We start from the raw sequence: 24,657 nt of genomic DNA, 5'->3' as shown, positions 1-24,657 counted from the left end.
ACTGAAAATTTTGCAGAAAACAGGTGAAGAAGCAGAAATTTTTTGCTGAAAAGTGGTGAAAAGCAAAAAATTCTACTGAAAGGGGTAAAGACGGAGAAATTTTTGCTGAAAAGTGGTGAAAAAAAAATGTTGTCCTGAGCAAGATTCGAACCTGGCCCTCCTGGTTTCAAGGCAGTCACTTGACTGACTAAGCCAATCTCATTCTCTCAGAGAAGAGGTGGAGAGACTGACAATTTTGCTGAAATGAGCAGAAGCTGCTGAGAATTGTGCTGATAAGAGGTGAAAAGGCTGAAATTTTTGCAGAAAAGAGGTCAATCAGCAGAATTTCTGCTGAAAAGAGGTAAAGAAGAAGAAAGTTGCGCTGAAAAGAGATGAATAAGCAGAATTTCTGCTCAAAAGTGTTTTTTTCTGAAAACAGCTGGGATTTGTGCTGATATGAGGTGAAAAGGCTGAAATTTTTTCAGAAGAGGTGAATAAGCAGAATTTGGGCAGAAAAGAGGTGAAAATTCTGCTGGAAAGAGTTCAATCAGCAGAATTTCTGCTGAAAAGAGGTGAATGAGCAGAATTTCTGCTGAAAGGAGTTTTTTTCTGAAAACAGCAGAAAAAAACTGAAAATTTTGCTGAAAAGAGTTGAATGAGCAGAATTTGTGCTGAAAAGAGTTGAATGAGCAGAATTCTGCAGAAAAGAGGTTTTTGCTGAAAACAGCTGAAAAAGCTGGTATTTGTGCTGAAAAGTGGTGAAAAAACTTAAAATTCTGCTGAAAAGGGTTGAAAAAGCTGAAATTTGTGTTGAAAAGAGTTAAAAAAGTTTAACTGTTAACTGAAAGAAATGTTGCCATAAGCGGGATTTGAACCCTGGCCTCCCAGTCTGAGAACGGATGCTCATCTCACTGAGCTAAAACACAGCTCAACCCGGCATGCAAAATCAGTGACCACATTGATAATGTCTTCCATTCATTTCAATGGTCAAAAGTCATAACACACATTAGCAGAAATAGTTTAAAGTTTAAACATAGTATTTCTGCTAAAACTTAGTATTTATACTAAATAATATTTTTTTCCTGCCAAATCATAGCATTTGTGCTGAAACACAGAAAATTCGGCCAAATCATAGTATTTGAGCCAAATCACACAATTTGTGCTAAAACATTATTTATGATTTAGCAGAAACACTGGGACTTGGTAGAAATACTATGATTTACATGAAATACTTTGACTTAGCAGAAGTACTACAATCTAGCAAAAAAGTACTACAGCATAGCAGAAATTCTATCATTGAGCAGAATTACTAGGATTTAGAAGAAATACTAAGATTTGGCACAAATACTATGTTTTAGCACAAACACTGATGTGGCTCAAGAACCTTTATTGTGCAGTTATACTATGATTTGGAAGAAATACTATGCTTTGGCACAAATACTATGATTTGGAAGAAATACTATGTTTTAGCACAAATACTATGATTTGGCTCAAATACTATGATTTACCAGTAATACTATGTTTTGGTACAAATGCTATGCTTTGGCACAAATGCTATGATTTGGCAGATACTATGATTTAGCAGAGATATGGTGTGGTTTCTATGATTAAGAACAGGGTATGCATTACAACGTGCATACAGATTAAAGATTAAGAAAACTGGCAACAAATTCCTCCACTACAAATCAGTCTAATGCCACTTCTTACAGGGTTCACGTTTACTAAGGCACTACCCAAAAGGCGCCACAAGAGGGCACTCCAACACAAGAGATGACCCATTTACACTGTTGCACTTAGTAAACAGTCAGCCCCCTACTTAGCCACTACATAATACAAATTCACATAAATTGGCAGAGGGAACAAACAAAGCTGTAACAAGCCCAAAACAATCAAATAACTGGGCTGCCATAGCTATCGCTAACTAGCACATATGCTAAAGGTAACTAAAACCAATACACACAAGTAACAGTGTAACCATCTTAAGCACACCATCCCCAACAAATACAGGATGGGCTATTTGTTTCCCTTCCCAGCAGCTCTCTCAATCGTTAGCCCAGGAACAAACGAAGACCATCTAGCTCAGATGTCCCATGAATCCCATCACTGCTCAGAGGCTGTTGGGTAATGTAGTTCACACTAACACAGGCTTTTCTACAACTATGATTTGGCAGAAATACTATGACTTAGTAGTAATACTATAACATAACAGATTTCCTCAAAATACTATGAAATTGCAGTAATTCTATGACTTGGAAGAGATACTACGTTTTAGCACAAATACTATAACAAAGCAAAAATACTATGACTTAGTAGTAATACTATAACATAACAGTTCAATGTTCTTGCACAAATACCACAATATGGCAGAAATACTATGTTTTAGCACAAATACTGTGATTTGGTATGAATACTATGATTTGGCACATATACTATATTCCGCAGATACACTATAACATAACAGATATTCTACGACTTAGTAGTAATACTATAACATAACAGAATTATTAATTGGGCCCAAATACCACGATTTGGCACAAATACCACGATTCGGCACAAATACGATGACATGGCAAAAATACTATGATTGGGTACAAATACTATGAATTGGCAGAAATACTGTGACTTAGTAGTCATACTATAAAATAACAGATATACTGTGATTTTGCAGACATAGTATGTTTTTGCACATATAGTATGATTTCGCTCAAATACTATGAAATTGCAGTAGTACTATGATTTTGAAGGAACACTATGATTTGGCAGAAATACTATGATTTCGCAATGATACTGTGTTTTAACACAACTACTGAGATTTGATTGAAATACTATGATTTAGAAGAAATACTATGACTCCATACAAATATGATGCTTTGGCACAAAAACTATGATTTGGCACAAGTACTATCATTTAGTACAAATACTATGATTGGGCAGAAGTACAATGTTTCAGTACAAATACTATGATTTGGCAGAAATACTCTGATTTAGCAGAAATACAATCTTTTGGTAGAAATTCCTGCTAAAAGGTACTATTTCTGCTTTTTAGCAGAAATACTGTAATTTGGCACAAGTACTATGATTTAGTACAAATACTGTGATTGGGCAGAAGTACAATGTTTCAGTACAAATACTATGATTTGGCAGAAATACTCTGATTTAGCAGAAATACTATCTGTTGGTAGAAATTCCTGCTAATAGTACTATTTCTGCTTTTTAGCAGAAATACTGTAATTTGGCATAAATACTATGATTTGGGATAAATACTATGATTTGGGATAAATACTATGATTTGGCACATATACTATATTCAGCACATATACTATAACATAACAGAAATTCCTCCACTTAGTAGTAATACTATAACATAACAGAAACATTATGATTTGGCACAAATACCATGATTTGGCAAAAATACTATGATTGAGCAGAAATACTATGATTGAGCAGAAGTACTAAGTTGTAGTAGAAGTACTTTGATTTAGCACAAATACTATGATTGAGGAGTAATACTTTAACATAGGAGAAATATTAATTGGGCACAAATACTATAATTTGGCACAAATACGATGATATGGCAGAAATACTATGATTGGGTACAAATACTATGATAAGGCAGAAGTACTGCGTTTTACCACAACTACTGAGATTTGATCGAAATACTATGATTTAGAAGAAATACTATGACTCCATACAAATACAATGCTTTGGCACAAATACTATGATTTGGCACAAGTACTATGATTTAGTACAAATACTATAATTGGGCAGAAATACTATGTTTCAGTACAAATACTATGATTTGGCAGGGGTACTATGATTTAGCAAGAAATATTATGTTTTAACATAAATACTATTTTTTGGCAGAAATTTCTGCTAAAAAGGTACTATTTCTGCTTTTTGGCAGAAATACTGTAATTTGGCATAAATACTATGATTTGGGATAAATACTATGAATTGGCACATATACTATATTCAGCACATATACTATAACATAACAGAAATTCCTCCACTTAGTAGTAATACTATAACATAACAGATATATTATGATTTGGCCCCAAAACCATGATTTGGCACAAATACTATGATTGAGCAGAAGTACTAATATGTAGTAGAAGTGTTTTGAAATACTATGATTGAGAAGTAATACTTTAACATAGGAGAAATACTGATACACACACACATACACAGAGAGTAAAGGGAACAGGAGCTGTTAAGAGTCTGGGCTTGGTATATCTAGGTCAGTTGAATTAGCTGCACCTGCTGTAATCAGCCCTTACACACACAGACACCTAGAGAGATATGAGTTTTCTTCAGTGTATTTCTGACATTCAGGATTCCCCTCGAACAAATGGCCATAATTTCCTAACCGTAGGGGCTAGAACGGTCATTCAGACATCGTTTTGTTCAGAACAGATGGGGGAATCTTCGAGTCTTCATAATTCAGAGAAAAAATATAAATTATTAAAGATATATGACTTGTAACACACTGCAACTGAGAAGAGGCGAAGCAAAAACTGCCTTGACTTGCCCTCAAACAACCTTTGGTAACTCTAAATCTCTATGGAGCATCAAAATCATTCTTTCACCGTAAGAAACAGCAGGCTTTGGTGAACAGTCATGGAAATTTTCAGGGCTCTGTGGAAATCCATCAAAAAGATATGACGAGAGAAAAAAGTGCCTCATTTCCAGAGATTGAAATCTGAAGAAATCTGAGTGAGGGACAAATTTCCTACCCTGAAACAAATGTAATTCATTGCCAAACAGTAATAGGTGAGGAAATTTTTTTTGAATTGTGAGCATCAGGAGAGTCTGAAGATATATTGGCACAAGCCTCATGTCTCAACTTTGCTTTGTTAAGGAGATATGACAATTTGAAAATGCCCCTCATTAGAGAAATCCAGCGGTGATTTTGAATAAACTCTCCATTGACTGTCTATGGAGAGTTTTCAGACATAGTGTTGCTCTGAGGAGATTTGCAAAAAATATGCAACTCCCACAACAATGATAGTGACATTTTCTGAAAGCCAGCAAAAATACCTACGTTTTGATGTATAATTTGTGGGGGTTGAGTGGAAATTGAGCGAGTAGCAAGAAGTTGTTCAGACATGAAGAGAAAACTGAAAAAGGACAAGTGCTCACTCTGAGTTAATTGCATAGCAACCATAACAACGCATGTGTTTTCTGAAAAATCACAATTTTGCAACTGAAAACTTAAAGAGGCATTAAATGAAAACGGTAACAGATCTGAAAAAGCTGAATCACACAGGAATAGCCCAATCATTTGAGAACGTTTTAAAGTTTGAATTGAGTTTCTACGTGAAAGTATGAGCATGTAGTTACGTTTCAAAGAAGAGAAAGTTTTAGCAGAATTGTGGAAGTTTCCCATTCATTTCAATGGGACAAATTAAAGGGAAAAAGTGTAATATTTTAAAAAGTATAATAGCAATAAACACCAAAAGTCATAGCGCACATTAGCAGAAAGAGCAGAACAGTTTAGAGTTTGAACAGAGAAAATCGGCTGAAAACTGAGGGAGTAGTTAAGTGCCAAAAAGTGTACGGAAGCAACTAGAACTAGAAAAATTTGCATTTCCTGCGAAAATGCAGTGTGGATGCTTTAAAGCTGAAGCTGTCTGCAAAAACTAGCTGAAAAAGCTGAAAAGTTGCAGAAATTGTAAAAACTTTGCAGAAGCAAAGGAACTTTGCGAAAATGGAATAACTTAGCAGAACTGCAATATCTTAGAGGAAATATAATACTTGGCAGAAATACAATAGCATAGCAGAACTTTGCAGAAATATTGTAACTTACCAGAAACATGATAACTTCTCAAAAATACAAGAATTTAGGAGAAATAGTATAAGATAACAGAAAGAATATATTTAGCCAAAAATACTTAAACATTACGGAAACACTATGATTTAGAAAAATAGTACAACATAGCAGAAATACTGTGTTTTACCAGAGACACTGTGATGAACTATGAATATTGTCATTTTAAATTAATACTATGTTTTAGCACAAATACTATAATTTGACAGAAATACTATCATTTGGCAGAAATACTATGTTTCAGCACAAATACTCTGTTTTAGCACAAATATTATAACATAGCAGAAATACAATTATATAGCAGAAATGCTTTATTTAGAAAGAAAAATATAATATAGTAGAAATACTATGATTTAGCAGAAATACTACAATATAGCATAATAACAATGATTTAGAACAAATACTATGATTGAGCAGAATAGTAATAACTTAAGTGAAAATACTGGAAAAGTAAGATGACAAGCTGAAAAAAAAACGGAACATGGTTAAGTTCCCTCAAAACTAATTGTTGTTCACCTGTGAAAAAAAAATAAAGAAATAAAAATAAATTTAAAAAACAAGAAGGAACAGCCAACAGATACACACAAAATCAAATATGTATACACAAATGCACAGAGAGAGAGACACACGGAGGGTCTATGCCAGTCAACCAGTCTGAATATATTATATTTTTTTCCAACAATGAGATGCTGCCCTAGAGAGGGTCTCTCTCTCTCTCTGTCACACAAACACACACACACACACACACACACACACAAGATCCAATTCAGTCAACCAGTCTAAATATATTGAATTTGAATCTTACAATGAGATCATCCCATAAAAAGGCTCTCTCTCTCTCTCTGTCACACACACACACACACACACACACACACACACACACACACACACACACAAGATCCAATTCAGTCAACCAGTCTAAATATATTGAATTTGAATCTTACAATGAGATCATCCCATAAAAAGGCTTTCTCTCTCTCTCTCTCTCTCTCTCTCTGTCACACACACACACACACACTCACTCACACACACAGAGGGAGAGAGAAGCAAGTTTCTAACTCAGTCAGGCAGCCTAGGAGCTGCTAAATTTGAATCCACCAATCAGAGAGGCTGTGCACTTTTTCCCGCCAAAACAGGTGCACGCAGCACAGAGAGACACAGGATTATTGCAGTCTATTTCTCATAGTGAAGACTCCCCTCAAACAAATGACCATAATTTCCTAACCGTAGGGGCTAGAACGGTCATTCTTACACCGTTTTGTTCAGAAGAGATTGGGGAATCTTCAAGTGTTGACAATTTATCATTAAAATATGAATTATTAGAGATATATGACATGGTTGACTTCTTGACTTAGAAGCCACGAATTCCCCAATATGCAAATTTGAATGCCTCAGCCCACATATATGATTGGCTGGCTGGGAAGCCGTGCAGGCCCTGATTTGTGGATTTGAATTCCTCAGCCCTCAGATATGATTGGCTGGCTTAGAAGCCATGAAGGCCCCAATATGCAAATTTGAATGCCTCAGCCCACATATATGATTGGCTGGGAAGCCTGATTTGAAAATTTGAATGTCTCAGTCCTCACAGAGGATTGGCTGCCTGGGGACCTGGCAGAAATATATAGAAATAGTATGATTAAGCATAAATACTACATTTAGTAGAAATACTATGTTTTAGCACAAATACTATAAAAAGAAGAAATACTATAATTTAGCAGAAATACTATATTAAGCACAAATCCTATAAAAAGCAGAAATACTATATTAAGCAATATAAATATCCTATAAAAATCCTATAAAAAGCAAAAATACTGTACTATGATTTGGTAGAAAAATTCTAATTAATCAGAAATACTATATTTGGCACAAATCTTATAAAATAGCAGAAATAGTATGATTTAGCACAATAGTAATAACTTAAACAGAAAAATTGGAAAAGCAAAATGGACAGCTGAAAAAATGCTGAACATGCTGAGGGTCCCTCAAATATACTTGCTAAATGAAAAAAATCAGCAAAAAAAATATAACAGCCACACAATCACAAAAAATTGTCACATAAGGAAACACACATGCACAGAGAGACACACACACAAGATCCAATTCAGTCAACCAGTCTAAATATATTGAATTTGAATCTTACAATGAGATCATCCCATAAAAAGGCTTTCTCTCTCTCTCTCTCTCTCTCTGTAGCACACACACACACACACACACACACACACAGGGAGAGAGAAGCAAGTTTTCAGTCAAGCAGCCTGGGAGCTGCTGAATTTGAATCCACCAATCAGAGAGCCTGTGCACTTTTTCCCGCCAAAACAGGTGCACGCAGCACAGAGAGACACAGGATTTTTGCAGTCTATTTCTCATAATGACGACTCCCCTCAAACAAATGACCATAATTTCCTAACCGTAGGGGCTAGAACGGTCATTCTTACACCGTTTTGTTCAGAAGAGATTGGGGAATCTTCAAGTGTTGACAATTTATCATTAAAATATGAATTATTAAAGATATTTGACTTGTAATGCACCATAACTGAGTAGAGGCGAAGCAAAAACTGCCTTGACCTGCCCTCAAACAACGCTTTGTAACTCTAAATCTATTTGGAGTATCGATATCATTCTTTCACCGTAAGAGACAGCAGGCTTTGGTGAACAGTCATGGAAATTTTCAGGTCTCTGTGGAAATCCAAAAAAAAGATATGACGAGAGAAAAAAGTGGTTCATTTCCAGAGTTTGAAATCTGAGCGAAGGACGAATTTCCTACCCTCAAACAAGTCCAACTCATCTCAGAACGGTAATAGGTGAGAAAATAATTCTTGAATTGTGAGCGTCAGGAGTGTCTGAAGATATACGGGGACAAGCCTCATGTTTGAACTTCGATTCGTTAAGGAGATATGACGATTCGAATATGCCTCTCATTACAGAAATCAAGTGGTGATTTTGAACAAACTCTCCATTGACTTTCTATGGAGAGTTTTGAGACCTTGTGTTGGTCTGAGGAGATTTGCCAAAATTTTATAAATCCCACAACAATGATAGTGACATTTTCTGAAAGCCAGCAAAAATACCTACGTTTTGATGTATAATTTGTGGAAGTTGAGTGAAAATTGAGCAAGTAGCAAACAGTTGTTCGGACATGAAGAGAAGACTGCGAAACCTTCAGTGGCACACTGGAAGCCAAGAGCATAGCAACCATAACAACGCATGTATTTTGTGAAAAATCAAAAAGATGAAACTCAAAACTTGAAGAGGGATAAGATGAAAACGGTAACAGATATGAAAAAGCTGAATCATACATGAATAGCCCAATAATTTGTGAACATTTTAAAATTTGAATGGTTGTTCTAGGCGAAAGTATGAGGAAGTAGTTAAGTTTCAAAAACGAGCAAGTTTTAGCAGAATTGCGGAAGTTTCCCATTCATTTCAATGGGACAAATTAAAGGAAAAAAGCTTAATATTTTAAAAAGTATAATAGTAATAAATAGCAAAAATCATAGCAGAAATTAGCAGAAATAGCAGAATAGTTTAAAATTTGAACGGTGAAAATAGCACAAAAATTGTGGAAGTAGTTAATCGGCGAAATACGGAGCAACTAGAAGAATAATAATAAAGTATAAAGTATAAAGTATAAAGTATAAAAATAAAGTATAAAGAATAAAGAGAAACAGGAACTCAATAGTGTGGATGCCTTAAAGCATCCACACAATAAAATAGTGGAATAAAGAATAAAGAGAAACAGGAACTCAATAGTGTGGATGCCCTTGAGGGCATCCACACAACTATCAGTTCACCAATAAACACAAAGCACTGGGTCCGTGACCCAGTACCGTGACACCCATGGCAATATTAACACAGAAGTGTAAATCCAATGAGTGACTTTAATCAAAAGCCAGACTTCCCAGCATGGTGCAGGTGGTGCACGGACGTGATCGATTGCTCCAGCAGAGGATGAAGGCACCTGAAAAATGCTTTCAGTAAGAAATGCATCAAACAGCTGACACCAAGGTGGATTTCATTTATTATATTGTGTGTATCTGCTAGCAAATAAATCATTTTTATTGATGGCAGTAAACAAAAAAAGCTGCCCAACAAAGTTAAAACTGCACCAGCAAGAGAAAAACTAGAGAGCTCAGAGACTTGATTTTCAAATAGGACTGAATGTTAAGATTGTGTTGTAAAAATTCAGTGGACTAGTTAACTCTTTAATTGTATATATAATATGCGAATTGTATATATAATATACATATATAATATATAATATCTTGCAAGATATTATATCACAGATCTACATTCGGTCAGTCAGCTTTTTCCATAAAGGCCTGCCATCTGGGGAACACACTTCCAACCGAAATCATATTGATTACAGACATCAGATCCTTTGCATTGAAGGTTAAAGTTTGGTTAAAGGGAAATCAGAGATGTAGTCATTTTAACTAATGATTTTAATTTTATTTTAAATTATTGTCTATTAATTGTATTTATGATGTAATTTGGCTTTATGAAAATGTATGTTTTATTGTAAAATGTACCTATTTTGATTGTAAACCCAACAAGGGACAATTGTTGAAAATTAGCAATAGCTATAAACTTATGTGTGTTACATCAGTTTCATGTTTTGTACTTGGACTACTTAAACTGCACTGTCCCTTTTAAATAAATAAATTCAAATTCAAATATTTTTGGGAAATAAACCTAAAAATTTAGACAGCAAAGTTCCTCCAGATTCCACTAAATATCCAGGTAGGGCATGCCCCTGGACCCCTACATGTCACCTTCTGGACCAACTGGTACAACTTTTACTGCCTTTTCAGGCTTTTTTGGGGAGGATCACTCTTTTATACATAACCTGCTATTCAGTGATAATTTAAAGACTAACAAAAGACCAGAATTAGAGCACAAATTTCTTGGACAGCCTGTACATCGAATGAAATTCTCATATTCTCATAATTCAATTAACATGATCTAAAGAGCACAAACACAATGGAGAGCTTTAGTTTAATGACTCCCAGTTAGTGAAGTCTAGCAGACACCGATTGGCTACAGCTGCTGGAAAGCTTCATGAAAGGCACCAGGATTTCAGAGGGGCTCTGCTCTTTGCTTCTACACGCCTATAACCTCTCTGCTGTCTCCCAGGTGAGAAAACCTGCACAGTTAAGCATGCATTCATGAGAAAATGGGAATGTGCTGTGGACTCGGGATGGCAAGCAGCCAAAGGAATCTGTTAAGCACACAGAAGACACAATAGCAGCAAATCCTGCTTTTTCAGACACAAGCACCTTACTTAAGTCAGACTCAAACATATTTATCTAAGATAAAAGCTGAGCGTTAAGCCATTTAACAGATAAGAAATGTCCGTCTGAATTTCCTTCTGTGTAACATTAACCATAAATCAAACATTATTTTCCATAAAATGACAATGTGTTTTGGCACGCCAGGATGTGAGACGCTCTGACGCAGGTCAGCCCACGTGGTGCACCCGGTTGTCCTGGTCACACACACTTAAGCACAAACACTCGCTGTTTTTTCGGTTCACAGACTCTTTGTTCGGTGGGTGTGTGTTTGCGTGACCACAGCTGGTTACACAGAACAAGCTCATGCTTTCTGAAACAGAGAAAGGAGTTCCCTTTGGGATGATAAATGGCACCAATTCACATGCCAAAAATGCTACTGATTATTTCATATGCAAATTAGCATTTCTTGCTATTAAATAATTCAAAGAAATTCACATATTTGTTTATTTTTCTTTCTTTTTGGGCACGTTTGCTTGGAGTAAAATTTCAGTGCCACAGGAAATTGTTGTCCTTTTTCCACTAACGACAATTGTTCCTTTCTGTAGTCACTCTAGAGATAAGGATAAAATTGGCCATATACAGCAGTGGCATTAAATTACTTTCCAATAACAGTGAAATCGGGGGGGAAAAAACAGGATGTCCGGGACGACACTGTGAATAACTATCTTGCTGTTTGCTTTGACAATCTCTCAATCATAGGCTTCTTCAATAAAAAGTGACAATAGTAGCACGGTGGTTTATGGTTGTTGACTTGTCTCATAAGTACTGCAGAGTGTGTGTAACGAGTGTAATGTGCAGTACATGCTGTAATCCAGTCTGTTTTTTTTATATGTGCCACTTGTATTTAAACCTGTTTTTTCAATCAACACAATTCATATTTTCAAACAATATGAACTTTTTATTACACTAAACTTTTACATTCAACACTTTTTATTTACATTCAATATATAAAAAAAATCAGAAGTACAGAGCTAATGTTTGACACAGAAGCCGCTGTTTTCTCCAGTAACATGACACCCTGTAAGGTTCAATTACGGTAAGGGAAAACCTTCTAGCTCACATTTAGGGAATTTTAAAGGAAGTATATTTTGTTTCTCCAAAAATATTTTTTTTTAAAAGAGAAAGAAACAAGACAATCCTACTAGTAAGTATTTTATATGTAACCAAAACCTGATACAGCTTAGGCAAGCTTTCTTGTCATTTCTTTAACTAGTCTTCAGAATTACTTCTCCAGGTTTCTTAAAGGACATTTAAAACTCTTCTTTGGATGTTGGCAGCGTTTTGTTCCGTTCTCTGTCAAGATGACCCCACACTACTTCAATAACATTGAGGTCCAGGTCCAAATCTTTCTACATACTTTGTTACTGCTAGTAAAGTGCCGAGAGATACAACTTAAAATTGTTTTTTCTACGAAACACTTGTTCATTCCTCAAGTTAGGTGTCTTTTCTCATGCCTGATTTATTCATATGTCATTGTTAGAGCCTAATAAAATAAAAAAGCTCCTCTGAAACTGGTCAGGTACAAGAACTTGACTGAAAATGAATAAAAAGCAGCCAGTGTCCAAAGAAAAGCTTTGAAAGGCTGTCTGAAAGCCTATTAAAATTACAAGTAAGTTCATGGAAGCAAAATATAAAGACATGATGAGTGGCTCAAAAGTTTTGCACAGGACCAGAAGAAAAATACTATTTTTGTAGGTTTTATAATTATTTTGTATTGCATTTTATGCCCAAGACTATGAAATTTCATTCTGCTGTGGTCATGCTAGCCAGCTTGCTTTAAAAAATATAAATGACACTAAATATTTCTGGCTTTTTAAAAAGAATTTTAAAAGATCTTTAGTTAATAAGTGACTGAATAGCAGACTTTTTATGGTTTTAAAAATACAGAATACCACCAACCTTACACTATTAGATGAATCTTCTTTACAGTCTGAAACCACTAAAGTAAATATGGTTTTCCTATCACCTTTCTCCTGCTTGTAAACTTTCTTTGCTAAATGAAGCAGACTCATAAAGCAGTGATACTTCCACGTCATGCAACTTGCAGAAAACAGCTTATGTACAGTACAGCTAAATGCTAAGCAATTGAATTGTTAATTTAGCAAATGCTCTACTGTTTTTAAGAAATATCCTTCATTTAGTCTACAGTAAACACACACACACAAAATAACCTTTCGACCATCTACATTTTGTTCGAAACCCTTATTTATAACTGATCACTGAATACGTGCACTGTCTCTGCGGAAATTTCCCAGAGAGCACGTTCAGCAGTTTACAGTCTGTTCAATCAGAGTTGACTATGTCAACGTACAGGACTGTGGCTGGCCAACTGGAAAAGTAAGCAAGCACAGCGAGATGTGCAGCACGAGAGCACTATGTCAGTAGCTGGGAGAAGAGGTTTAGGAAGAACTCAGCCTGTGCCACGCTGCCACCACTTTCTCTGGATGAGCCATTGTGTCCTTCCACTGCTCCACAGCCTCTGGAATAGGGCTATTGAGTCCCAGCTGAATCTGCCACAGATGCAGAGAAGGAGGCAACTCCTCAGTTTGTTGCAAATAACTTAAAAACATTTTGATTTTGAGTTTTAGGCTAAAATAGATGAAATTGTATTCATTATATTAGAAGTAATGAAAGAATAGGCTAATAAAATACACCAAGGGACTCACCTGTCCGAGATATTGTTTCCTCCTGACTGAGCTGCGACTGTAGAGTTTCACTGAGAGTGAGTAGGCGTGGTCTAAGGTGGCCAGATGGAAGTGAAATGTCTCAGCCCACTGACACTGACCTCCCGAGGCCTTGAGCACTCGGGTCTTCTTCTTCGTCACCTGCTCCAACTGGGTCATCTCCACTTTGACAAAAAAAGCTTCAGAGGACAGGTGCAAGAGAAGAGAAGTTACCATTAAAGCTACAAAGCTACTTATCTTAGTGGTTAAATATTGAAAAATACAGATGTGTATTTTACAGGTACCTTGAGTGAGCGGTGAGGAGGACACTGGGAGGTTTTGAGCAGCAAGTACCTGGACCTGGATGCGTCCATTCACCGGCTGAAAGCACGTAGTAAGATGCAACTCAGAGTGGCACACCTGTAAGAGAATGGTGTCAATGAGCTTTTACATTTACTAACATTTAGAAAGAAATAATAAACCTCTTGCGAGCCACTGTCCTCTAATAAGAACATCACATTTCTGCACCTTATAATTAAGTAAAAATCCATTAGCTGCTTTCTAGTAAATTACACCCAAAGTAGCTCCAGTCTTGCGCATTTGGACCTTTAACCACTGTTCTGCCTTTAAAGTAGTCAGTGCAGGTTGTCAGGGCATGTTTTAGTTGCACTCATAACATGAAAGCTTCAACAGATTGAGCTTTAATAATGGTAAAGTGGCTACAGTTACTGTATAGAGTATGCTTTTGGTCTTATCAACAAAGTTTTAGACTACAAGGTGCTTTTACTGATTTTTCTTGTTACAGGACATATTTCAAAGAATTAAAACAATATAAAGGCTGTTTGTCAAAGGAGGCTATGTAGAGTCATTTAATAATCCAAAATAAATAAAACAAGTTAAACACTGTAACCAACAGTTGTTCTTTCTAACCAAACGCTGTAAGGCGTTTGGTTAGAAAGAACAGCTGTAAAACTGATGCAGTGACATCATACAGGTTCCTGTTGAACAGCTAAAAACAAAGAAGAGATTGACACGGTTACTTTTCTTTCATTACTCAGTGTTGTGGTTTTTTCCCCTTCACTACCGTCTCCACCATATTGTCAACACTGAGTGCCACACCAGCGCACTGAATCTCATCATGCTTCACAGGCATCTTTGCAGAGCAAGTCCAGTCTCAATGCCAGCCTGGAAAAAACTTACTTCATGGTCTGGAGTAGTACTGGAGTATGAACCCTAATGACCTGATTTCTTCTACGTGAAGTACAATTTTGCTTCATCTCCTACAAAAATCCTGAAGTGACACCACATCAGCAGCAGCTGTACTTTGTGTTTGGTGCTACCAAAGTTGACTGAAGGGTAGTCTTTTAAAAAGACGAAACTCATAGTCTATAGATGATGAGCTGGGAACATGTCAGCATGTTTACATTATCACCAACACTCTCAACAACTTTTAGACATTAATACAGTTTTGACAATGAGATATTTTGGGACAGTGAAGTATTTTTGGTCATTTGTTTTCTGTGCAATAGTCAAGATGAAGTGCAGATTTTGGGCTTTGACTTTAGGGGTTCAACAAAACTATTTCAGTAACTAGTCTGTAATTACAGCCTTTTTATTTTACTTTTCACAGGCTCGAGAGTAACTGGACAAGCTGAATAATCTGAAATACAAGGGATGTTTTAAATACTTGGTTGAGAAGTCTTTGCAGTTAATGTGTGCCTGAAATCTAGAAACCAGAGGCTGCATTTCCTCTTAGAGATGCTCCACCAGGCTTTTACTGGAGCCATCTTTAGCTGCTGATTATTTGTGGATCTTTCTGCCTTCAGTTTTGTCTTCAGTAATGGAAACACTGCTATGTTGGGCTGATGTCAGTGGACTGACTAGGCCATTGAAGAACATCCCATTTCTTGGGGTGCTTTTACAGGATGTGTCAGGTCATTATCTGTTTGTACTATGAAGTTCTGTGCAATGAGTTTTGCAGAATTTGACTGTATCAAAGAGCACAGCCATGTACACTTCACAGTTCATCCTAACCGTAACCATCCTGCCTCTATAAGCAGTCACGTCATCAATAAACTCTAGTAGCCCTGTTTCATACATCACCATGCCATGTTGCCTCCACCATGTTTGGCAGATATTCTGGGCGGTAGGGGAGCTTTGAATCATGAAATGCTAAAGAAAAGTTAATCTTGGTAAGAAATTTCTTCTGTCCTAAGACTTTTCCCCAGATCTTTGCCGGCTCTATTAGGTGTTTTCTGACCTTCCTGTTCTTGAGTGTATCCAGTAGTTTGCAGCTTGCTATAAACACCCAACAATGATAAAACCTACAGTGTGTTGAGTGTGTTCTTAGCTTTGTTAGATGTTGTGAAGATGTGTTTTTCTTAAATAAAGATATGAGGTCAACCAGGCTTTCAGACCCTTTGGTGTTATTTTGCTGGCCAGTTTATTTCTTCTTGTTGACTTGCCCACTCTTAAAGTCCTTGTTATCTCTCTGACAGGTTTTGGTATGCAGAAAAATAAAGGGACAGACCTTACCTCACCAAGAAACTCCTTAATAGTCCATTGTTTATCAGTAGGCAGAAGGGGACTATATAAAAATTGCTGTAATTCCTAAACAGTTGATGCAATTCTTTTACCAAACCCCTTAAACTGAAGCTAAAAATCTGCAGTTCAATCACATATTGATTGTTTGAGATAAAATCCACTGCAGTGGTGTACAGAGGCAAAACTACGAAGCACATTTCAGTGTCCAAAAACGTATGGACCTAACTATGGCCTCTCAGAACTCCTAAACATGCTGCAAACCAGTTTTCCCACTTAATAATTCTACTTTTTTTTCTTCATTGGGTTCAGCTGTCTTCAGCCTTAAGAGCCCCCTCTGAATGACAGTGATTTGGACAATTTTGCTCTTTTGTGTCCAGCAGATGGGTAAAATAACCGAGTGAATCAATTTGTCCCTCTGAAATCTAATGATGAGTCATCCTCTGATTTTCCAACTATACCGACAGTTTGTATTTTACCATCACTGGCCAGACATAAATCCATTTATCAACAAAACCACTCTGCACTGGTAAAGTGGTTTAAGGTCTGACCTACTTTCCATGTCTCACATTTCCAGGACATGCTTTCTGCTTTTTACTCTTATTGTTAAAGCCTGTTTCCTTATTCCCTGAAAAATGAATTCCATTTCTGTTTTTCCTGTGATTATGCAACAAATTCAGCAACAGCATTAATATTTTTCTGTTCGGGCCGAGAGGATAGTGTGTGTCAGTGGGCTACCATGCATCATGGGGACAGTTTTACGAGGCACCTTTAGCACTTTCTCCGCATTTTCTATACTTTTAAAAAGAAGTGACAAAGGAAAGCAGCCAACACAGGAAATGGTGAAGAATAGGTAGTAAAAATCCAGGGAATTCCCACACAGAGTTTTTGCTCTTGGCCAAAGGAGTTGGAAAGTTGTGGCCAAGTACGAATTACATAGATAGTAGTTAACACTTTTCTTATTCTTTGCTTTCAAATAAGTTACAATCTTATCTAAAACTTAGAGCTAACATAAAAGTAAAAACAGCTGCAGAATTCATGAAAAGTACTGATGCAACATTGCCCTAAAACAGCAACAAGATTGGCAGAGATAGATACAGAATAACAACTGACTCTCTCTGTATACGTCTTTCATTGTACTGTATTACTATTTAACACATCAGTGACGGAAAGCATCATGGAAACAGCAAACAGACTCTGTAAACCAAGCTTCAGTGCTACAGGCCCACCTAATGAACAATGTAGTGAACTCCTACCGAAGATTTAGACGGAGGGTTGAGTTCAAGCCAGTGCTCTGTCTCCTGAGAACTGAGGTGTCGCAGGGAAAGGACACACTCTGCCACCGTGCGTTTTTTGGGGTTGTGTGTCTGCAGTCGCAGCACCAGGGCGCTGCAGCGCAACAACTGGAGATGCAGCGCAAACACAAAAGTCTCCATGAAGGACACATCCTGAAAGCAAAGAAAGGTTAAAGTAGAGATTAGGCAGTTCTGCAATAGCGCTTTAAGGTCCTATAAATACTTAATAAATATAAACAGCATCAATACCTGACAGTACTCTCTAACTGAGCTCTTGAACTGTATAGGTTTGGGGGTGGTAATGATTGATTTGAAACCAATCATTTGCTGCTCCCCTCCATCCGGATGAAGGTTGAGGTCTGAGCACTGTTAAAAAAAGAAGATGTGGTTCAGTCTATGTGTAGAACAACAAAGGTTTTATCCACGGCGCTCTACTTGGAACAAAAGATGAAAAAAAAAAACAGTTCAGGTTTAGTTCTAAGAAAGTCATCAGGCCAGACAACAGTGGCAAGATCAAGTGCCACTAATGTGACCTTAGGATAAAAAACAAACCAGAACCAACAACAAATCCCAAATCAAAGCTGGCAGAAGAGTACACCTTGTGGAGTTAGAGTACATATCTGCAGTAGAAGTTTATTTAGTGTAGGGTTTTGATTTCTGAATAAACAAACACTTCCTTAGACGATGTTGGAACTATTGAAACGTCAGTCAGGACAGTTCAGTTCCCTTAGAGGAACTTTTCCTTCTGAGTGTCTGAGCTGGAGTTAATAGAGCATTGAGAGGAGCTAAAGGAGCGCTGTATTCTAGACGAACAGAGGGTCCATTGAGAAATGCTACCAGTGACCACAATAGGGCTTTTTGTCCCTGAATCCCCCTCCTCCATACTGCATGTAACCTTACCTGAACCAGGGTGATCCACACCTGCTCCAGAGCCTCCTGATAGTTCAGCCGGACACACACCTTCCCCAACTCGCGCTCATCCCCAGACAAGGTGACAGACTCTGCAACATTTGGAAACAGACAGCAGGATGTGGCGTTAGCATTTAAATACGAGTTTATGTACTGTATAATATGATGTTTTAAAGATTTTAAAGATGATGCTTTTCAATTGTTAAACTCAAAACTCAAGGCAGAAAGATTTACAAACACACAGTAACTCAAGATGGCTGCACTAAAGGGTGAGAGGAGCATCTCAAGGGAGGAAACACAGAAATTGGTGATGTCCATGAGTTCTAAATTTCAAGCAATTATTTTAACTGTGATATTAAAAACAATCCTTATATTTGGGATTATTTGTTGTTTTTGTTGTTTTTCCAGCTACTTTTGAACCTTGAACCTTTGAACCCTGAAAATTCCTAAACAGTAAATGCTACATTTTGATTAAACCCCTTAAAAGTCTCCACTTCAGTCACATCTTGATTGTTTAATTTCAAAAACTGTGCCTTTGTCCCAAAAATGATTTGCTTGACTGTATGAAAAAGCCAGAAACATTATATATCAGGAACTAAGGTTGAAAGTCTCTTTTTCTTTTTACATTGGGAAACTGCTAGAACAAAAAGGTTTGTTTGTATGATGTTTACCCAGGCTGCTTGTCATGGAGCTCATCTTGGAGGATGCACTGCTGAGGGACTCAAATCGCTGCAAGGAAAACAGAACAGACGACACGTGTGAGACCAGACATACTGCAGTTTCCCCCTTCTTGATCCCACACCCCCTTTTTCTCTTAGCAAATGTGTCACACTTATCATTAAAGACATTTTAAGAATACAATTTCAGTTATTAGGGGTAAAAAGCTACCCAAACCTACCTGGCCCTGTGTGGAAATGTAATTGCTTCTAAAACAATAACTGGTTGTTCCACCCTTGCACCAAGAACTGCAACCAAGTGTTTGTCATAATTCAAAATGAGTCATTCGCATCATTGTGTAGGAATTTTGGCTCGCTCTGCTTCCCTGAATTGTTTTAAAGAGGCCAAAGTGGAGGAGTTTTTGAGTGTGAACGGCCCATTTAAGGTCAGGCCAAAGCATCTCAATCTGATTTTAGTTGAGATTTTGACAAGGTCAGTCTTTTTTTTTTTTTTTTTTTAACATTCATAGGTGGACTTGCTGCACTTGCTTTCAGATCATTGTGCTATTACATAACCCACGTGAAATTTAGCAAGTCGTCAGGTCCTGAAGCAGCAAAGCCTTACACTACCGCCACCATGTTTGACTTGTTTGATGTTCTTTTTTATAAAATGCTGTGTTTGCGTTACACCACACATAAAGGGGCTCAAACCTTCTAAAAAGTTCATATTTTGTCTCATTAGGCCACAGAATACTTTCCCAAAAGTCTCAGCCATCATTGAGATGTTTTTTGGCAAATATGAGATGAGCCTTTGTGCTCTTTTAGGTCAGCAGTGGTTTTCGCCTTGGAAATCTGCCATGGATGCCATTGTGGCCCAGTCTCTTTCTTATTATTAAATCATGAACTCTGACCTTAACTGAGGCAAGTGAGGTTTGCAGTGCTTTACATGTTCTTCTGTGACATCCTGGATGAGTTATCAATGTGCCTACTTCACTCTATCAAACAGGTGCTATTTAACTGATTTCTTGATCCCTTGATTTAGGGTGTAAACACTTTTTCATAGCACTGTTTATAAAAACTTTATGGTCCAAGAATGAAATATTTTGCTCATCGGTTTATGGACTAGTTTAAGTTTTCTTTTACAAAGAATGCTGTTCATTTTATAAATTGTGGTGCCATTTAGAGTAAAATGGAGAAAAAACATAGTATGATGTGGTGTGTAGCTCCCCTGTGATTGCCCTGCAGTATCCTCAGCTTATTAATCACATTCACACTTCGCTTGTTCAGATCAGTGTTTCTTCAAAGCTGTTGTGTTTACTGTAAGATCTATTGCCAGTAAGGTGGTTTGCATTTTCTGCCTATAAAACTTTTGTTAGCTCATGATGGTGTCAAACTAAACAGCTAAGCTAAACAGCTATGCTAATTTAACTGCAGTTGTGCATGCAATGGATGCCGTAGTGAGCCATCAAGCCAAAAGAAATGCACAGAAATGTACCTGTGTTAGTTCCCAGGAAGAAACTGCCCTGACATTTTTGACACCGTGGGCTCTGAATGAGGTTTTGTAATGTTTATTTAGGTTTAGGGAGTGACTAGATTGATTGTAAGAGACAGTCAACTATTTATGTAAAGTAACAAGGAGCTGATGACAGGTGCGTCACACCACATCCTTTATTGAACAAAGAAATCCAACCCAACCTGGTCCTTTTTTAAATTGGAATTACTGATAAATGCCCACTTTATCATAGGCAATCAACAGGTATGTTCAGTCAAAAAAGCTGGAGCTGAATCACATGTGGCAAACAGAAGTAGATTTTATCATAGCTACTAAAGGGGAAGAATAAGCCCAAAAATGAATCACGACTTTCAAATTCATCGCCATAATTTTAAAACAAAATTATAGGCTTATCTTAGCCATAGATTATTAGTTGAGACTGAAGGTAACTGAATGCTTTAAATGAGGTCTACTACCTAAATAAATTACACAGTTACATACCTAAACGCGACTGTAAACATCCTCTAAAGAAGATTTCATCTTTATTTTAATGTCAGATCAGTTGATAACTACTACTTGGCTTAACTAATCTCAGAACACTTATTCTCTCTTCTTTTTTCTACCAATGTTATGGGACAGGAGTCATACCAATCTCATGTCTGTATGGTAAATATAGAGGTAGCTGCATTACACAGTACACATTACACTCTTTGCTGCTTAAATCAAAATACCAGCTTCTGAGCCTTGTTTGCAATGCTCCACTATGCTGCTGAGGACAGTGGAAACTATAAAAACTATATTTAGTCTAGGTTGAGACAAGGTGAGAATTCTGTGTGAATACAGATTAGATAGAGGACAGTCTCACCTGCATGTGACCCTGGGGGTTGGACAAATCAAACATGGAGCTGCTCAGTCGCTCCTGGCCACCTAACTTCATATTCCAACCTGGGAAAAAAGATAAAAAGATGTTTTGAAGCTGTTTCAATCCTGAGATAATTCTGGTTTTCATGCTTCACTCTACAGCAATCTGCTGACGAGTTCAGGTAGAGCTCAGTAAACTACTGAATAAACTGCTCAGTATTAAGATGAAACATGTGTCTATGTCCAATTTTGTCATTATGTAATATGTTTACTACAATTTTAGTTAAATCATGCCCAAATTCTTGTTTCATATTCCTTTCATCCATCCGTTTTCTTCCACTTATCCAATTTAGGATCATGTTGGAATTGGAGCCTGTCCCAGTGCCATTAGGCGAGAGGTGGGTATGGGGTACACCTTGGACAGGTATTCAGTCTGTTGTGTTTCATATTAAACAAACAAAATACCACTTTTTCTGGTATTTGGTACCTGGGCTTTGTGGACCAAAGCTTCTCTTCTTCATTGTGTCTCGGCGGCTCGAGCCGGGGGAGATGTGCTCTGCCATGTGACCCTGATGGAAGAAGGACTCGGGGTAGTAGATGAAGGGAGTGGTGCTGACCAGCTCTGCCTTCCTTGCTGCATATGTGCACCGGGCTGAACCTGCAAGCAAACAGCACAGCTGGTTGTTATCATGCTTCAAGCACATTATTGTTCTCTGCATCTCTAACAAGTATGAATAGCTATTCATCAAGAAACAAAGTGCCTTCACTTCAGTGCATTGAAGAGAGCCGATAATATCTTAATAACCCCTGAGATAGATTTACTGCAGCTTAGATTCTGTTTGTTTGCCGTAGCCTTTGCGTCAAACTAACCCTGGGTTGAGGCATGTTATGTAACTTTCACTTATCTGTCTTGTGGTGCTTCTTGTTGAATTTAATAGTGAATTAAAATTAAAAGTGAATGTTTCCACTTTTGGCAGTAGGATCCTGCACTAGTTGATCATACCCCAGGTGTAAACTTCCAAGTCAGTGTAGTCATACGTTTTGTTGTGATATTCCCTGGAATCTGAATGTAGACGTGGGCTGAGTTGAGCAGAAAATCAGCTTCATTTAGAAGGAATTCAGCCCAAATGAGCCAGATTTGGCAAACAATCACCAGCAAAAGTCATTTTTGTTAACTCACATTCTAGTACAGCCAGTCAAATAAAACAGGTACAAACAGCAGTTTTTATTTTATAATTTGTCTGTTAATTTATATGTTTTGCTTTTAGGATAACTCTTAAGGCAGACTGCACATATTTAAATATTGATATGAAGCAGAACCGAAACCAACAGTTCAGTCTCATTACTGGAAGTATCATTATTTACCAGCCCATCCTATAAGTCATCACTATCCTCTCACACGCTATAACTAATTTGGATCATCACTGTTTGATTCTTTAAATCATATACACACCTTAAAACTTAATGTATGTACTAACTGATACAAGTACGTACTCTGTGGCTCAGCCTGTAATTTAGGGTAGCTTGGTTGGACATAGGTCGGCACAACAAAGGGAACCTCTCTGCCGTCTGGGGGCATCTTGGAAAGTAAGTAATCTTCAGATACATTTGGTCCTGGGGCTGCTGCTGTGTTAGGGGGCATCTTCAGTGCAATCACTTTAAAACAGAAGATATTATTCAGTGAGACACAAGTAGGTCTGTTAAAACCAGTCTGATACACATCTGTGCAGGACGGCAGCTTACCTTGGGTCTCCCGCTCCTGCTCGTTCTTCTTCATGAAGTTCTTGCAGCAGTTTTTGATGCACTCCATGGCTGAATCTGGAAATATTTAAATGTTGAAATAGTAAGTGGAAGTTGCAGATTGCATGGTAAACAGTAACAAGGTGGCTAACAATGAAAAGCCAAAAATTATTCATGGAACATGCCAAAATGACCTGGGTTTGCTACTTCTAATCTAACTGAACACTCAAAGCACTTTGATCTGTAAGCCTCAGTCATTGAGTTACTCTGACATTCATGCAAGCATGCAGACTCAAGGTACCCAGGATTAAACCAGTGACCTTCCAATAAGTGGATGACCTGCTCTGCTTCCTGAGCCGCAGTCACCACCTTTAAAACAAATAGTCCGCTTGCACAAGTCTAATAAATTTTAGGAAAGTCCCCAAAATGTGCTGAACTTGTTTACCTGCTCTGCAGTTGCCACAGTGTGGTAGGCTATTTTATATCTGTTGAATTCCACTCTTTGATATGATCTGAGATCTCAAGGTCCCCTCATATCACCCCCAAATTTAATTTGGTAACATGTCATTTTTTGACAGTGTGCTTAAATGTGGTATAAGTACCTGTTGCTATGGTGTGACCACACTTTATAAATCGGATACATTAAAAAATATATGTTATTTGTTATATGCTCAAATTAGGAGCACATAAAAAAAAAATCATAAGACACATAAACATAAGAAAGTTCAGTCACTCCACACCACTTCTACAACTATTCCAGTCCCCAGAAACAAACAACTACATTCACTGCCATGACTTTCTTCAGGGGGCTTTGATTAACCGGGATTATTGATTAACTCACCGCTTAAAACTTAATAAGTAGTTATTTAATAAACCAGTTGGGCTGCCAGTGGATGGAGGAATTTCCCTATGGCGCACGCTAAAAATAGCACATCATCAAACATCACTTTAACTTACCAAACAAAACACAGATACAAAAAAAAGTTTATAAAAAATAAACTTACCGACGCCTTGTTTTCATTTAAAGAGGATCCGCTTCGACCACCCAGGCCTGAGGTTCACACTCACCGGCAGGCGGGAGAGAAATGCCACCGAGCTCAGGTTTAAGGCTGACTTTCGTTACAGGTCTGCCTCCCTCCCTCTCTTACTCCCGCCCACGCTTCTCTCCTCTGTCATTCCCGGACTGACAGTGGCGCGCGCTTCCTTCCCCGAACAGCTGTGATCACAGCGCTTTCTATTATAACCTTTTTGTTTATCACTTATCGCTGTGTGCTCACTGTCATTTGTTTCTTTTCATCCTCGGTCGATATGTTTGCATTGTGTGCATCATCCCAGCAGAAACTTGGCCATCTCCCGGGATTGGCGCTTACTGACAGATTTACAGCTCCTTGCTGAGATAACAA

At 37.5% G+C, this 24,657-nt stretch overlaps 1 protein-coding gene across 1 annotated transcript; it reads right to left on the bottom strand.

Annotated features, from left to right (window-relative positions):
* Positions 1 to 11,656: 11,656 nt before the first annotated feature.
* On the bottom strand, positions 11,657 to 24,482 carry tc2n (tandem C2 domains, nuclear). Its single transcript, XM_084914337.1, has 12 exons — positions 24,259 to 24,482; positions 23,258 to 23,332; positions 23,009 to 23,170; positions 22,002 to 22,172; positions 21,519 to 21,598; positions 19,177 to 19,234; positions 18,497 to 18,597; positions 17,846 to 17,962; positions 17,558 to 17,749; positions 14,066 to 14,180; positions 13,764 to 13,960; positions 11,657 to 13,607 (listed from the first exon to the last, which is right to left on the bottom strand). Exons 2-12 carry the CDS (start codon positions 23,322 to 23,324, stop codon positions 13,497 to 13,499), a joined length of 1,371 nt encoding a protein of 456 aa, XP_084770463.1. The 5' UTR covers positions 23,325 to 23,332; positions 24,259 to 24,482; the 3' UTR covers positions 11,657 to 13,496.
* Between the last annotated feature and the right edge of the window lie 175 nt (positions 24,483 to 24,657).

The sequence above is a fragment of the Perissodus microlepis genome, chromosome 19, assembly GCF_051167445.1.
Source record: "Perissodus microlepis isolate ML-2025 ecotype Zambia chromosome 19, ASM5116744v1, whole genome shotgun sequence".
NCBI lineage: Eukaryota > Metazoa > Chordata > Actinopteri > Cichliformes > Cichlidae > Perissodus > Perissodus microlepis.
The sequence above is the reverse complement of the archived record's forward strand: the minus strand, read 5'-3'. Positions and strand labels throughout refer to the sequence as shown.

Bases quoted from the DNA above. Each gene is read 5' to 3' on its own strand.
- tc2n (XM_084914337.1), bottom strand. From the start codon at position 23,324: ATGGAGTGCATCAAAAACTGCTGCAAGAACTTCATGAAGAAGAACGAG. The intron at 17,750-17,845 runs GTATTGATGCTG...CTTTGCTTTCAG, and splicing joins CAGTTAGAGAGTACTGTCAG to GATGTGTCCTTCATGGAGAC. The intron at 13,961-14,065 runs GTACCTGTAAAA...TGTCCTCTGAAG, and splicing joins CTCCTCACCGCTCACTCAAG to CTTTTTTTGTCAAAGTGGAG.